Here is a 14524-nt window from a genome sequence, read left to right as displayed (position 1 = left end):
GTTTTGCATACAGAAAACAATGAGAAACAAATATAAATAAATATAAACATTACATATCTTTACTGAAGACTCTTGTTGGCTTATGGAAGACAGGGAGGAGGAGAATTTGTTTGGAAACAGGACAAGATACTCCTTCAATGTGATGCTAATATCAACTCTACGGCTTATTTATCTATCGTAATTGATCTAATATGACATAATAAAAAATATTAATAACATAGAAACATGATATATACTCTAGAATGAATAAAATGTATCATTATATATGTCATGAGTGGTGGTGGTGGTGTTTTTGGGTTATAAGAGATACTGGCAGCATAAGCCATATAGTGGTGGTTGTGGCGGCGGTGTTGTCAGTGACTCTATATACCTCCAATGACATTGGAGGAGTTGGTTTTGTGCCCTTTTTCTGTCCTTTACTCGCTTAACTTACTTGCTACACTGTTAATGCTACACTTTATCACTGGCTGGTGCTATAGACTTTATTGACTCCTGCTGCTTTAGTATCATACGTATCGTAGAATCACTGAAGAAAGGACATTCTCCCCTCTCTCTTCTTCCTCCACTTTCGTACTTTGCTACAATTTCTTTCTTCAATTCTATAGTGTTTCTCACTTTCTTTAAAAAGGTGCTGGCACTAGAAAGTTTCTTTGGGCCCATGGTTAATTATGTAGCAGTTGCACTCAATCAACAAGCAGAAAAAACAATGGATTATTGTGAAATGTTTGGATGAAAGCGCAGGATAATGTTCACTCAAGGCAAAACGAAGCCAGACTGACCCGCAATGCATGTGTGGGATGCTTTGTGTGGGTGCAGGCAGGTGTGGGCAGGCGGACAGGTCTGGCACGGCGGCCGAAACTCAAGGTACTGTTGGAAATTCAAGGCAAAATTTAGCCGAAAAAAGTGTCCGAAACTCAAAATGGTCGAAACTTGGGGCGGCCGAAACTCGAGGTTCTACTGTAGAATAAAATATTATCGAGTAAGTGGCAGTTGCGGATGTTGCTGTAAGTGTTTTACTTTGTCATCTTCATGCCTCTACAGTGGAACCCCACCTTACGATATTAATCCGTTCCTGAGAGCTCATCATAAGCCGAAATTATCGTTAGCCGAATAAATTTTCCTCATAAGAAATAATGGAAATCAAATTAATCTGTTCCTGACACCCCAAAGTATGAAAAAAAAATTTTTTTACCACATGAAATATTAATTTTAATACACACAAACTGAAGAAGACATGCACAATTACTACTCTGCTAAGAATAGAATACATGACACTTACCTTTATTGAAGATCTGGTGATGATTGATGGGATGGAAGGAGGGGAGAGTGTGGAAGTTATTGTTTAGAAGGGGAATCCCTTCCATTAGAACTTGAGGTAGCAAGTCCTTTTCCGGGGTTACTTTCCTTCATCTTTTAATGCCACTAGGACCAGCTTGAGAGTCACTGGACCTCGGTCGCACAACAAATCTGTCCATAGAACTCTGTACCTCCCGTTCTTTTAAGACTTTCCTAAAATGGGCCATAACATTGTTATTGTACAGGTTGCCAACACTGCTTGCAGTAGCTGTTTCAGGGTGATTTTCATCCGTAAAGGTTTGCAGTTCAACCCCCTTTGGGCACGTTTCCTTAATCTTTGAAGTAGGAAACTTCCTAAATTTCTCTCTCCCCTCCTCTGAAGCAGTTTCCTCAGGTCTGGCCTCTTGCTGTTGAAGATGATCTTGCAGCTCATCAGTGGTTAGTTCTTCATTGTCCTCCTCCACCAACTCTTCCACATCCTCCCCACTAACCTCCAACCCCAAGGAGTTCCCCAATGCCACAATGGATTCTAAAACTGGCATATGCTTCTTAGGGTTATCCCCAAACCCTTCAAAATTCTTTTCTTCTGCACATTGTGGCCACAGTTTCTTCCAAGCAGAGTTCAAGGTCCTCTTAGTCACTCCCTCCCAAGCCTTACCTATAAGGTTTACACAACTGAGGATACTAAAGTGATCTTTCCAAAACTCTCTTAGAGTCAATCGAGTGTCTGAGGTCACTTCAAAGCACTTTTGAAACATAGCTTTTGTGTAGAGTTTTTTGAAGTTTGAAATGACCTGCTGGTCCATGGGCTGCAGGAGAGGAGAGTGGTATTAGGAGACAAAAACTTGACCTTAATGAAGCTCATGTCCCCAGAAAGCTGCTCCGCCAAGTCTGAAGGATGACCAGGAGCATTATCTAATACCAGGAGGCACTTAGGGTCCAATTTCTTTTCCATTAGGTAATTTTTCACAGTGTGTGCAAATGCATCGTGTAACTAGTCATAGAAAAAGTCCCTGTTTGCCCTTCACAGCACACACAAATTAGCCTTGAGGACATTGTTTTGCCTGAATGCTCTGGGAGTTTCAGAGTGATTCACCAATAAAGGCTTCACTTTGCAATCACCACTAGCATTAGCACACATCAAAAGAGTAAGCCTGTCTTTCATAGGCTTATGTCCTGGGAGTGCCTTTTCCTCCTGAGTAATGTAGGTCCTGCTTGGCATTTTCTCCCAAAACAGGCCTGTTTCATCACAATTAAATACTTGTTCAGGTTTCAGTTCTTCACTGTCTATATACTCCTTGAATTCCTTCATATATTTTTCAACCGATTTTTGGTCCAAACTGGCAGCCTCACCTTGCCTTATCACACTATATATGCCACTACGATTCTTAAATCTCTCAAACCAACCTTTGCTGGCCTTAAATTCACTCACATCACCTTTAGTTGCAGGCTTTTTTCTAATTAAATCGTCATGCAACTTCCTAGCCTTTTCACATATGATCGCCTGAGAAATGCTATCTCCTGCTATCTGTTTTTCGTTTATCCACACCAATAACAGTCTCTCAACATCTTCTATCACTTGTGATCTCTGTTACGAAAACAAACTTGCACCTTTTGCAAGAACAGCTTCCTTGATTGCCGTTTTGTTGGCCAAGATAGTAGCGGTGGTTGAGTGGGGTTTGGTATACAACCTGGCCAGCTCCAAGACATGCACTCCACTTTCGTACTTAGCAATTATCTCTTCATTTCCATAGTAATTTTCACCCTTTTTACCACAGGGTTGGCACTAGAAGCTTTCTTGGGGCCTATGGTGACTTATTTTGCAGTTACAAGCACTAAAAACACTGTGATAATATGAAATGTACCGAATGTATGCTTAGATGCGACCGCACTCGCTGGCTTGTAAACACTGGCACCCACAGGGCAGCTGAGGCCACATGTGGGACACGTCCCGAACGAATCACGTAAGGTAAATTTTTTATCGTGAGGCGAGGCAAAATTTTTGTGTTCAAATGCTTCGTATGGCGGATTTAATGTAACACGATGCATTTGTAAGGTGGGGGTCCACTGTATATCTCGGTAAGTATTGATCGCAAAAATTTTTTTTGTCGTATAACACTCAAAATTATTCTTAAGATTTTGGTAAGAAAAATAATATTTTTTTTTTGAATATTTTTCGACACAGTGACCTAAGGATTAAGGGTAGTGACACTGAAAGGGTTAATCCAAAAGCACTGTCAGAGTCTTTTTTTTCTCATGCACTGCGTGCTGCAGGATTTTTTTTTTTTATACTGTGCACACTGACCATGCAGACCCATTCTCTCACAGGTAAGTCTATTAGCTTTCTCCTGCTGGATTTGAAGCCGTTAGGATTTTGGGGTATTAATATGTCGCCAACACTGGCTTGTAAGCTGTACCTATATGTCACCGACAGTGAAAGGGTTAATTACCATTTTTTGTGGCTTATAAGACTTGTTATAGTTTCAGTGGCTCAGCTCTGGGAGAGCTACAGCCCACCCCACACCCCAAACTTATTGCTCCCATCACTGACCTTCAGTTTATAGGATGCAGGGTGGTTTTTGGAGATATTTTATAGAAAAAATGCATCTGATAAGCCGTGAAATATGGTAGATATCTTCTTTCAACAAACCGGCCATATCCCACCGATGCAGGGTGGCCCCCCCCCCCAAAAAAAAAAGTTTCTCTTGCTCCTGGCATGTTAGTTGCCTCCTACAACACGCATGTCTTACAGAGGAAGAATTCTGTTTCATTTTCCCATGGAGATAAGGGGAAATAAACAAGAGCAAGAACTAGTAGGAAAATAGAAGAAAACCCCGAAGGGTGTGTATATGCAGTGGAACCTCGAATTTCGAATGTATCACTTATCGAACTCTTTGAAAATCGAACGCTTTTTTCGAACCAACTTTGTCCCTATTATTGAACTTGCCCCTATTTTCGAACTGCTGGATACCAGACCTGTCCAGCAGCCCGCTCTGTCTACGTCCTCATGCAGGCACCGTGAGCCAGTCTGGTTTTGTTGATGCTTGAGTAACACTAACCTGCGCTCTCAGTCAAACATTTTATGATTATTTCATTGTGTTTAGTGCTTGTGGGACTGTTAAATAAGCTACCATGGGCCCAAAGAAAATTGCTAGTGGTACCCCTGTGGTAAAGAGAGTGAAAAACACCATAGATATGAAGGAGGAAATAATACAGAAGTATGAGAGTGGTGTGAGACTTGTTGAGCTTGCCAGGATGTTTGGTAAAAACAAGTTGACCATTGGTTCTATCCTGGCAAAGAAAGAACAGATCAAGGAAGCTGATGTTGCAAAAGGTGTTAAATTTTTTTTTTTTTTTTAACAAGTCGGCCGTCTTCCACTGAAGCAGGGTGACCCAAAAAGAAAAAAAATCCCCAAAAAGAAAATACTTTCATCATCATTCAACTCTTTCACTTCACTCACACATAATCACTGTTTTTGCAGAGGTGCTGATAACACAGCAGCTTAGAACATAAGAACATAAGAAAGAAGGAACACTGCAGCAGGCCTACTGACCCATGCAGAGCAGGTCCATGTCCCCTCCCCCCTGGATTAGCCCAATGACCCACCCAGTCTGGTCACCTCCACTCAAGGATGGAGCACTGCACCAGACCCAGCAGCACAAGCTAGTCAGGTCCAACTCACACCCACCCACACCCACTCATGTATTTATCTAACCTATTTTTAAAACTACACAACGCTTTAGCTTGAATAACTGTACTCGGGAGTTTGTTCCACTCATCCACAACTCTATTACCAAACCAGTGCTTTCCTATATCCTTCCTGAATCTGAATTTTTCCAACTTGAAACCATTGCTGCGAGTCCTGTCTTGGCTGGAAATTTTCAGCACGTTATTTACATCTCCTTTATTTATTCCTGTTTTCCATTTATACACCTCGATCATATCCCCCTTAATTCTACGCCTTTCGAGAGAGTGCAGATTCAGTGCCCTCAGTCTATCCTCATAGGGAAGATTTCTGATACATGGGATCATCTTTGTCATCCTCCCCTGTACGTTTTCCAGAGCATTTATATCCATTCTGTAATACGGTGACCAGAACTGAGCAGCATAGTCTAAATGAGGCCTAACCAAGGATATATAGAGTTGAAGAACAACCTGAGGACTTCTATTATTTATACTTCTAGATATGAAGCCAAGAATTCTGTTAGCTTTATTGCGAACACTAATGCACTGTTGTCTTGGTTTTAGATTACTGCTAACCAGAGCTCCTAAATCCTTTTCGCAATCAGTAGTATTAAGATCTACATATTTAGTTATATGTGGCATGGTTATTTAACTATCCAACATTTAGAACTTTGGACAAAACTATCCAACATTCAGAACTTTGGACAAAAGAGTATAAAAATTGTAGGGGAGTTTGTTTGTATAAAGGTAAAGGGGACAAAAGAGTGTAAAAATTATAGGGGAATAAGCCTGTTGAATATACCAGGTAAAGTGTTTGGTAGAGTTATTTTTGACAGAATTAAGAATAGGATATAGAGCAGGATTGCAGATGAACAATGAGACTTTAGGAAGGGTAGGGGGTGTGTGGACCAAATGTTTACATTGAAACATTTAAATGAATAATTGATGAAGGTGAGGAAGTTTTCATTGCATTCATGAGCTTAGAAAAGACGTGACATGGTGGATGGGGGAGCAGTGTGGCAGATGTTGCGAGTATATTAAATTGGTGGTAGGTTACTGAAAGCAGTTAAAAGTTTTTATGAGGATAGTGAGGCTCAGGTTAGCGAATGTAGGAGAGAGGGAAATTATTTTCTATGGTTGTCTAACATATTTATAGATGCGGTTGTTAAAGAAGTGAGTGCTAGTGTGTTGGAGAAATGTGTGGGATTAAAATAGAGTTTGATACACATTGGGGATTGTCACAGTTACTTTTTGCTGATGACACTGTGCTTTTGGGAGATTCTGAAGAGAAGTTGCAAAGGTTGGTGAACGAATTTGGAAGGGAAAGTAAAAAGAAAATTAAAAGTGAACATAAGGGTAACAAAAGATATAGGTAATGAAAGACTGGATATCAGATGAGAGGGAGTATGGAGGAAGTGAATGTGTTCAGATATTTGGGAGTGGACTTATCAGCAGATTGGTCTCTGAAAGATGGGGTAAACCATAGAATTGATTAAAAGAAAAAGGTGGGTGGTGCATTGAGGCATCTGACAAAGAATGTTATCCATGGAGGCAAAAAGGGAAATATATGAGAGCATAGTTGTACCAATACAGTGGAACCCTGCGTTTCGAACTTAATCCATTCCGGGAGCTAATTCTAAAGTCGAAACGTTTGAAACTCGAAGCACTATTTCCCATAAGAAATAATGTAAATACAATTAATCCGTTACAGAAACCCAAAAATGTTCACAAAAAAATACATTTTATAGAGATTAATTATAGTTTTACATACAACAAACATACATAGTACAATTAGTAATAGATAAATAAACATTTAAATGAACATATAAAATAACATTTTTAATTACCTTTATTGAAGATTATTGATGGCATCTGGAAGATAGGGAGGAGGAGTGAGGGAGCACTTATTGTTTGGAAGGGGAATTCCCTTCCATAAAGACTTTAGGTAACAAGTTCTTTTCTGGGGTTACTTCCCTTCTTTAACCCTTTGACTGTTTTCGACGTATAAATACGTCTTACGAGCCAATGTTTCTGACGTATATATACTCAATTCTAGCGGCTTCAAATCAAGCGGGAGAAAGCTGGTAGGCCCACATGTGAGAGAATGGGTCTGTGTGGTCAGTGTGCACCACATAAAAAAAATCCTGCAGCACACATTGCGTAATGAGAAAAAAAAACTGATCGTTTTTTCTGGAATAAAACGCCGACTTTGAGGTGTATTTTCGTATAGTATTTATCGTTGTATTTGCGTTTTCATGGTCTTAGGTGATAAAATGGAAAACATATTACAGAAATAGAGATGATTTTCATTACTTTGACGATGAAAACGACCTTGAAACTGAGCTCAAAGTAGCGGAAATGTTCGATTTTTACCAATGTTCAGGAGTAAATAAATCACACCACACGTCCAATACACATCAACTGGGGAGTCTAATATTCTTTCACTAGTGCACTGATATTATTTATACCATTTTTACAATAATGCAGTAGTCTGCATAACAGTAAATTTTGTATTTTTTTGTATGAATAAAAAATCAAAATAGAAAGCAATAATAATATAAGAGGGGCCTAGAGATGTGACTAATGAACAGAGCATATGTTATTTTAGTGCCACGAATGTCTACCTTGTTTATTCTGGACCCTATTTTGAAATTGGCATCTTTTTTAGTGTGTGTGAAATTGGCCAAATTGCCAATTTCGGACCACCATATTGGGTAGTCCAAATTAGTAAATGGGAGGTTTCTTGTACTCAGCTGATAGATAAAATGGAGTTCTAAAGAAATAGCTATGAGTTTGGTCAACTGGAACATTGGAATTGGCTGAAAATAGGGCTCAAAGTCGGCGAAATCGCCGATACGCATTTGTCGCCGAGACCGCTAACTTCGCGGGAGCTTAATTCCATGAGTTTTCTACCAAATTTCGAACTTTTGGTGTCATTACCATCGGGAAAAGATTCTCTGTCATTTCATAAGAAAAAATAATTTTTTTTTTTCAAAAATTGAGCGACATAGAATGACAGTTTCAGAGAGGGGCCTGAAACAGTCAAAGGGTTAAGATTTCCCAAAAAATGGGGCATGGTTCTGTCACTGAACTTGTTGCAGAGATGGCTTGTTTCAACTTGCTCAAGGTGATATTTTTCAGCAAATGCCTGCACCCTATTCCACTTTGCACAAATCTTCTTAATCTCTGAAGAAGGCACCATCCACCATCCACCATCACCACCATCCACCATCACCACCATCCACCATCACCACCATCCACCAGTACCATCCACCAATACCATCCACCAATCCACCACCACCACCATCCACCACCCCACCATCCACCACCACCACCATCACCATCACCATCCACCACCACCACCACCATCACCATCCACCACCACCATCCACCACCACCACCATCCACCACCACCACCATCCACCACCATCACCACCACCACCACCACCACCACCACCACCACCACCATCCACCATCATCCACCATCATCCACCATCATCCACCACTACCACCATCCACCATCATCCACCACCATCCACCACCATCCACCACCATCCACCACCACCATCCACCACCACCATCCACCACCATCCACCACCACCATCCACCACCACCATCCACCACCACCATCCACCACCATCATCACCACTATCCACCATTACCACCATCCACCATTACCACCATCTACCATCACCACCATCCACCATCACCACCATCCACCATCACCACGATCCACCAATACCATCCACCAATACCATCCACCAATACCATCCACCACCACCATCCACCACCACCATCCACCACTACCACCACCATCACCATCACCACTATCCACCATTACCACCATCCACCATTACCGCCATCTACCATCACCACCATCCACCATCACCACGATCCACCAATACCATCCACCAATACCATCCACCAATACCATCCACCACCACCATCCACCACCACCATCCACCATCACCATCCACCATCACCACCATGGTAGCTTATTTCACAGTTGCACTTAATAAACAAGCACCAAACACAATGAATTAATAGTGAAATGTTTGAATGAGTGCACAGGTTAGTGTTCACTCAGTCATAAACAAAGCCAGACTGGCTCACGACGCCTGTGCGGGGACGCGAGCAGGCTCGGGCAGGTGCGGGCAGGCGGACATGTCTGGAACGCGGTTTGAAACACTGGGCAAGTTCGATACTCAGGACAAAATTGGTTCGAGAAAAGTGGTTGAAACTCGAAGCATTCGATAGTCACTGCATTCGAAACTCAGGGTTCCACTGTATTCTTATATGGGTGTGAAGCATTGGTTGCAAATGTTGCAGCAAGGAGGAGGAGGATGGAGGCAGTAAAGATGTCATGTCTGAGGGCAATGTGTGGTGTAAATATTATGCTGAAAATGCATAGCTCGGAGATTAGGAGGAGGTGCAAAGTTATCCAGGGGGCTGATGAGGGGTTCTTGATGTGGTTTGGACATTTAGAGAAGATGGAGCAAAATAGAATGACTTGTAGGGTGTATAAATCTATAGTGGAGGGAAGGCAGGGTAGGAGTCACCATAGGAAATGTTGGGGGGTTAACCCTTAAACTGTCCAAGCAGATCTACGTTCACATGCGTAGTGCTCCAAAACTAGATCTATGTATTTTTTACAGTTTTTCAAATATAAAAAAAGAAAAGAAGATTACTTTTTTTACATACTTTCAAATGATGAAAAAACGTAGATCTATGTTTGGACAGTTTAAGGGTTAAAGGAGGTTTTGTATGTGAGGGGCTTGGATATCCAGATGTGTGTGTGAGCTTGTTAGATAGAAGTGAGTGGAGATAAATGGTTTTTATGATGACGTGCTGTTTGAGTATTAACAAGGTAATGTTCATAGAGGGATTAATGGAAACCAGTTAGCCAGACTTGAGTCCTGGAGGTGGGAAGTGTAGTCTGCACTTTGAAGGAAGGGTTGGGATATTTGTAGTTTGGATGAGCATCTGAGCTGTTGTATTTGTGTGCCTCTGGCAAGACAGTGATGAAGTAAGTGATGATGCAGGTGTTGTTTTTTCAGGTCACCCAACCTCAGTGGGCAATGGCAGGTGTGTTAAAAATAATATGAGATATTTGGTAAACACACATTTATTAATTATTTTCTTTGCAGTTTGAAGCTGCTAAGTATCAAGAAAAGCATCCAGACTGGATTTATCCATCAAGAAGAGGACCTAATAAAGAAGAGTCTGAAATGTACCTGCTGTAAGTATTACACTGGGATGCAGGAGTCCCTTGCTCTATTCAATAAATGCACTGCTTGGGAATAGTGCCTCAACCAAGCTCAGTCATATTGTCAGTACTTAATTTTACATACCATAAGACTCTTAAATACATTTTACATACCATACTGATCACATACAGTGAGTGTATATATACACACATGGAATTATTATATAAATGAGACATCACTGCCTATCTTACCTTGCTTTCTGTGTCAAGAAAATTGTTCCTGTTTCATTTTTTTTGTACCTTCTACATCTGTGATCTATCTGATAGACTTTAAGAATATGAAAGAATTGTTTGTTTTGTGTACAATAACAACACTTTTCTCTCATGCTAAATATCATAATCATTTTATAATCTGGTCCTCTGCTAAAACTATCTACAATTCTGGCTTTCTCAGGAGCCATCTTTCCATCTGTCCAAACGTAGATCTGCGTTATTTCCGCTAGAGCTCCAAACGTAGATCAGCATTTTATTTTTCCTGCCTCCAAATTTGGCACGATTGGCCTGAGATGCCTGGTCAGTACAGAATGGGTCTTAACACTCAGTGTGTGCAGTATTAAAAAAAATCAGGGACCACTTAGTACCTTGTGGGAGCACCAGTTCAATTGAGCACCAGCTAGAGCAAATAGTGTGGCATGCAACAGGGTTTCACTGATGCCATGTTGTAATAACACTCTCCTTTTATGAGGAAAGTGATATTGACCCAGAGTTTAGTGGCTTTGAGATGGATGTGGCCACAAGTGGTCAAGGAAATATCAAAAACTTTGACAATAACCCATGTGCAACGTTTGTTCAACATCCTTTCATTTTTGATGCCACTGGTAGTGTCATCCTGCCAGAATGTCCTATAACCTATGTCCTAAGTACAGAGAAATGATTATGGAACATTATTTATTTTTTTATTATCACACTGGCCGATTCCCACCAAGGCAGGGTGGCCCGAAAAAGAAAAACTTTCACCATCATTCACTCCATCACTGTCTTGCCAGAAGGGTGCTTTACACTACAGTTTTTAAACTGCAACATTAACACCCCTCCTTCAGAGTGCAGGCACTGTACTTCCCATCTCCAGGACTCAAGTCCGGCCTGCCAGTTTCCCTAAACCCCTTCATAAATGTTACTTTGCTCACACTCCAACAGCACGTCAAGTATTAAAAACCATTTGTCTCCATTCACTCCTATCAAACACGCTCACGCATGCCTGCTGGAAGTCCAAGCCCCTCGCACAAAAAACCTCCTTTACCCCCTCTCTCCAACCTTTCCTAGGCCGACCCCTACCCCGCCTTCCTTCCACTACAGACTGATACACTCTTGAAGTCATTCTGTTTCGCTCCATTCTCTCTACATGTCCGAACCACCTCAACAACCCTTCCTCAGCCCTCTGGACAACAGTTTTGGTAATCCCGCACCTCCTCCTAACTTCCAAACTACGAATTCTCTGCATTATATTCACACCACACATTGCCCTCAGACATGACATCTCCACTGCCTCCAGCCTTCTCCTCGCTGCAACATTCATCACCCATGCTTCACACCCATATAAGAGCGTTGGTAAAACTATACTCTCATACATTCCCCTCTTTGCCTCCAAGGACAAAGTTCTTTGTCTCCACAGACTCCTAAGTGCACCACTCACTCTTTTCCCCTCATCAATTCTATGATTCACCTCATCTTTCATAGAGCCATCCGCTGACACGTCCACTCCGAAATATCTGAATACATTCACCTCCTCCATACTCTCTCCCTCCAATCTTATATTCAATCTTTCATCACCTAATCTTTTTGTTATCCTCATTACCTTACTCTTTCCTGTATTCACTTTTAATTTTCTTCTTTTGCACACCCTACCAAATTCATCCACCAATCTCTGCAACTTCTCTTCAGAATCTCCCAAGAGCACAGTGTCATCAGCAAAGAGCAGCTGTGACAACTCCCACTTTGTGTGTGATTCTTTATCTTTTAACTCCACGCCTCTTGCCAAGACCCTCGCATTTACTTCTCTTACAACCCCATCTATAAATATATTAAACAACCATGGTGACATCACACATCCTTGTCTAAGGCCTACTTTTACTGGGAAAAAATTTCCCTCTTTCCTACATACTCTAACTTGAGCCTCACTATCCTCGTAAAAGCTCTTCACTGCTTTCAGTAACCTACCTCCTACACCATACACTTGCAACATCTGCCACATTGCCCCCCTATCCACCCTGTCATACGCCTTTTCTATATCCATAAATGCCACAAAGACCTCTTTAGCCTTATCTAAATACTGTTCACTTATATGTTTCACTGTAAACACCTGGTCCACACACCCCCTACCTTTCCTAAAGCCTCCTTGTTCATCTGCTATCCTATTCTCCGTCTTACTCTTAATTCTTTCAATAATAACTCTACCATACACTTTACCAGGTATACTCAGCAGACTTATCCCCCGAGGCGGGGTGGCCCATAATTTTAATGCACTCTCTTTTAGTTGCCCCTTTGCTGTTCTTTATACAAATCCCCCTATAATTTTTGGCCTTTATACTATGCATGCTCTCTGCCAATCCCTAGGTACCTTACCCTCTTCCATACATTTATTAAATAATTGCACCAACCACTCCAAAACTGTATCCCCACCTGCTTTTAACATTTCTATCTTTATCCCATCAATCCAGGCTGCCTTACCCACTTTCATTTTACCTACTGCCTCACGAATTTCCCCCACACTCACAACTGGCTCTTCCTCACTCCTACAAGATGTTATTCCTCCTTGTCCTATACACGAAATCACATCTTCCCTATCTTCATCAACATTTAACAATTCCTCAAAATATTCCCTCCATCTTCCCAATACCTCTAACTCTCCATTTAATAACTCTCCTCTCCTATTTTTAACTGACAAATCCATTTGTTCACTAGGCTTTCTTAACTTGTTAATCTCACTCCAAAACTTTTTCTTATTTTCAACAAAATTTGTTGATAACATCTCACCCACTCTCTCATTTGCTCTCTTTTTACATTGCTTCACCACTCTCTTAACCTCTCTCTTTTTCTCCATATACTCTTCCCTCCTTGCATCACTTCTACTTTGTAAAAACTTCTCATATGCTAACTTTTTCTCCCTTACTACTCTCTTTACATCATCATTCCACCAATCGCTCCTCTTCCCTCCCGCACCCACTTTCCTGTAACCACAAACTTCTGCTGAACACTCTAACACTACATTTTTAAACCTACCCCATACCTCTTCGACCCCATTGCCTATGCTCTCATTAGCCCATCTATCCTCCAATAGCTGTTTATATCTTACCTTAACTGCCTCCTCTTTTAGTTTATAAACCTTCACCTCTCTCTTCCCTGATACTTCTATTCTCCTTGTATCCCATCTACCTTTTACTCTCAGTGTAGCTACAACTAGAAAGTGATCTGATATATCTGTGGCCCCTCTATAAACATGTACATCCTGAAGTCTACTCAACAGTCTTTTATCTACCAATACATAATCCAACAAACTACTGTCATTTCGCCCTACATCATATCTTGTATACTTATTTATCCTCTTTTTCTTAAAATATGTATTACCTATAACTAAACCCCTTTCTATACAAAGTTCAATCAAAGGGCTCCCATTATCATTTACACCTGGCACCCCAAACTTACCTACCACACCCTCTCTAAAAGTTTCTCCTACTTTAGCATTCAGGTCCCCTACCACAATTACTCTCTCACTTGGTTCAAAGGCTCCTATACATTCACTTAACATCTCCCAAAATCTCTCTCTCTCCTCTGCATTCCTCTCTTCCCCAGGTGCATACACGCTTATTATGACCCACTTCTCGCATCCAACCTTTACTTTAATCCACATAATTCTTGAATTTACACATTCATATTCTCTTTTCTCCTTCCATAACTGATCATTCAACATTACTGCTACCCCTTCCTTTGCTCTAACTCTCTCAGATACTCAGATTTAATCCCATTTATTTCCCCCCACTGAAACTCCCCTACCCCCTTCAGCTTTGTTTCGCTTAGGGCCAGGACATCCAACTTCTTTTCATTCATAACATCAGCAATCATCTGTTTTTTGTCATCCGCACTACATCCACGCACATTTAAGCATCCCAGTTTTATAAAGTTTTTCTTCTTCTCTTTTTTAGTAAATGTCTACAGGAGAAGGGGTTACTAGCCCATTGCTCCCGGCAATTTAGTCGCCTCATACGACACACATGGCTTACGGAGGAAAGATTCTTTTCCACTTCCCCATGGACAATAGAAGAAATAAAGAAGAACAAGAG

At 41.1% G+C, this 14524-nt stretch overlaps 1 protein-coding gene across 5 annotated transcripts in view; it reads left to right on the top strand.

Annotated features, from left to right (window-relative positions):
- Positions 1-14524, top strand: part of LOC128688240 (uncharacterized) — a 254209-nt gene that overhangs the window by 215912 nt on the left and 23773 nt on the right. For all 5 annotated transcript variants that reach the window (XM_070082241.1, XM_070082252.1, XM_070082248.1 and 2 more), the window contains one exon: positions 10129-10220. In XM_070082241.1, the coding sequence (XP_069938342.1) occupies positions 10129-10220 (92 nt within the window). The remainder of the gene's footprint in view (positions 1-10128; positions 10221-14524) is intronic.

This window comes from Cherax quadricarinatus, chromosome 1 (genome assembly GCF_038502225.1).
Source record: "Cherax quadricarinatus isolate ZL_2023a chromosome 1, ASM3850222v1, whole genome shotgun sequence".
NCBI classification, from domain to species: Eukaryota; Metazoa; Arthropoda; class Malacostraca; order Decapoda; family Parastacidae; genus Cherax; species Cherax quadricarinatus.
This window is presented reverse-complemented; position numbering and strand designations above follow the sequence as displayed.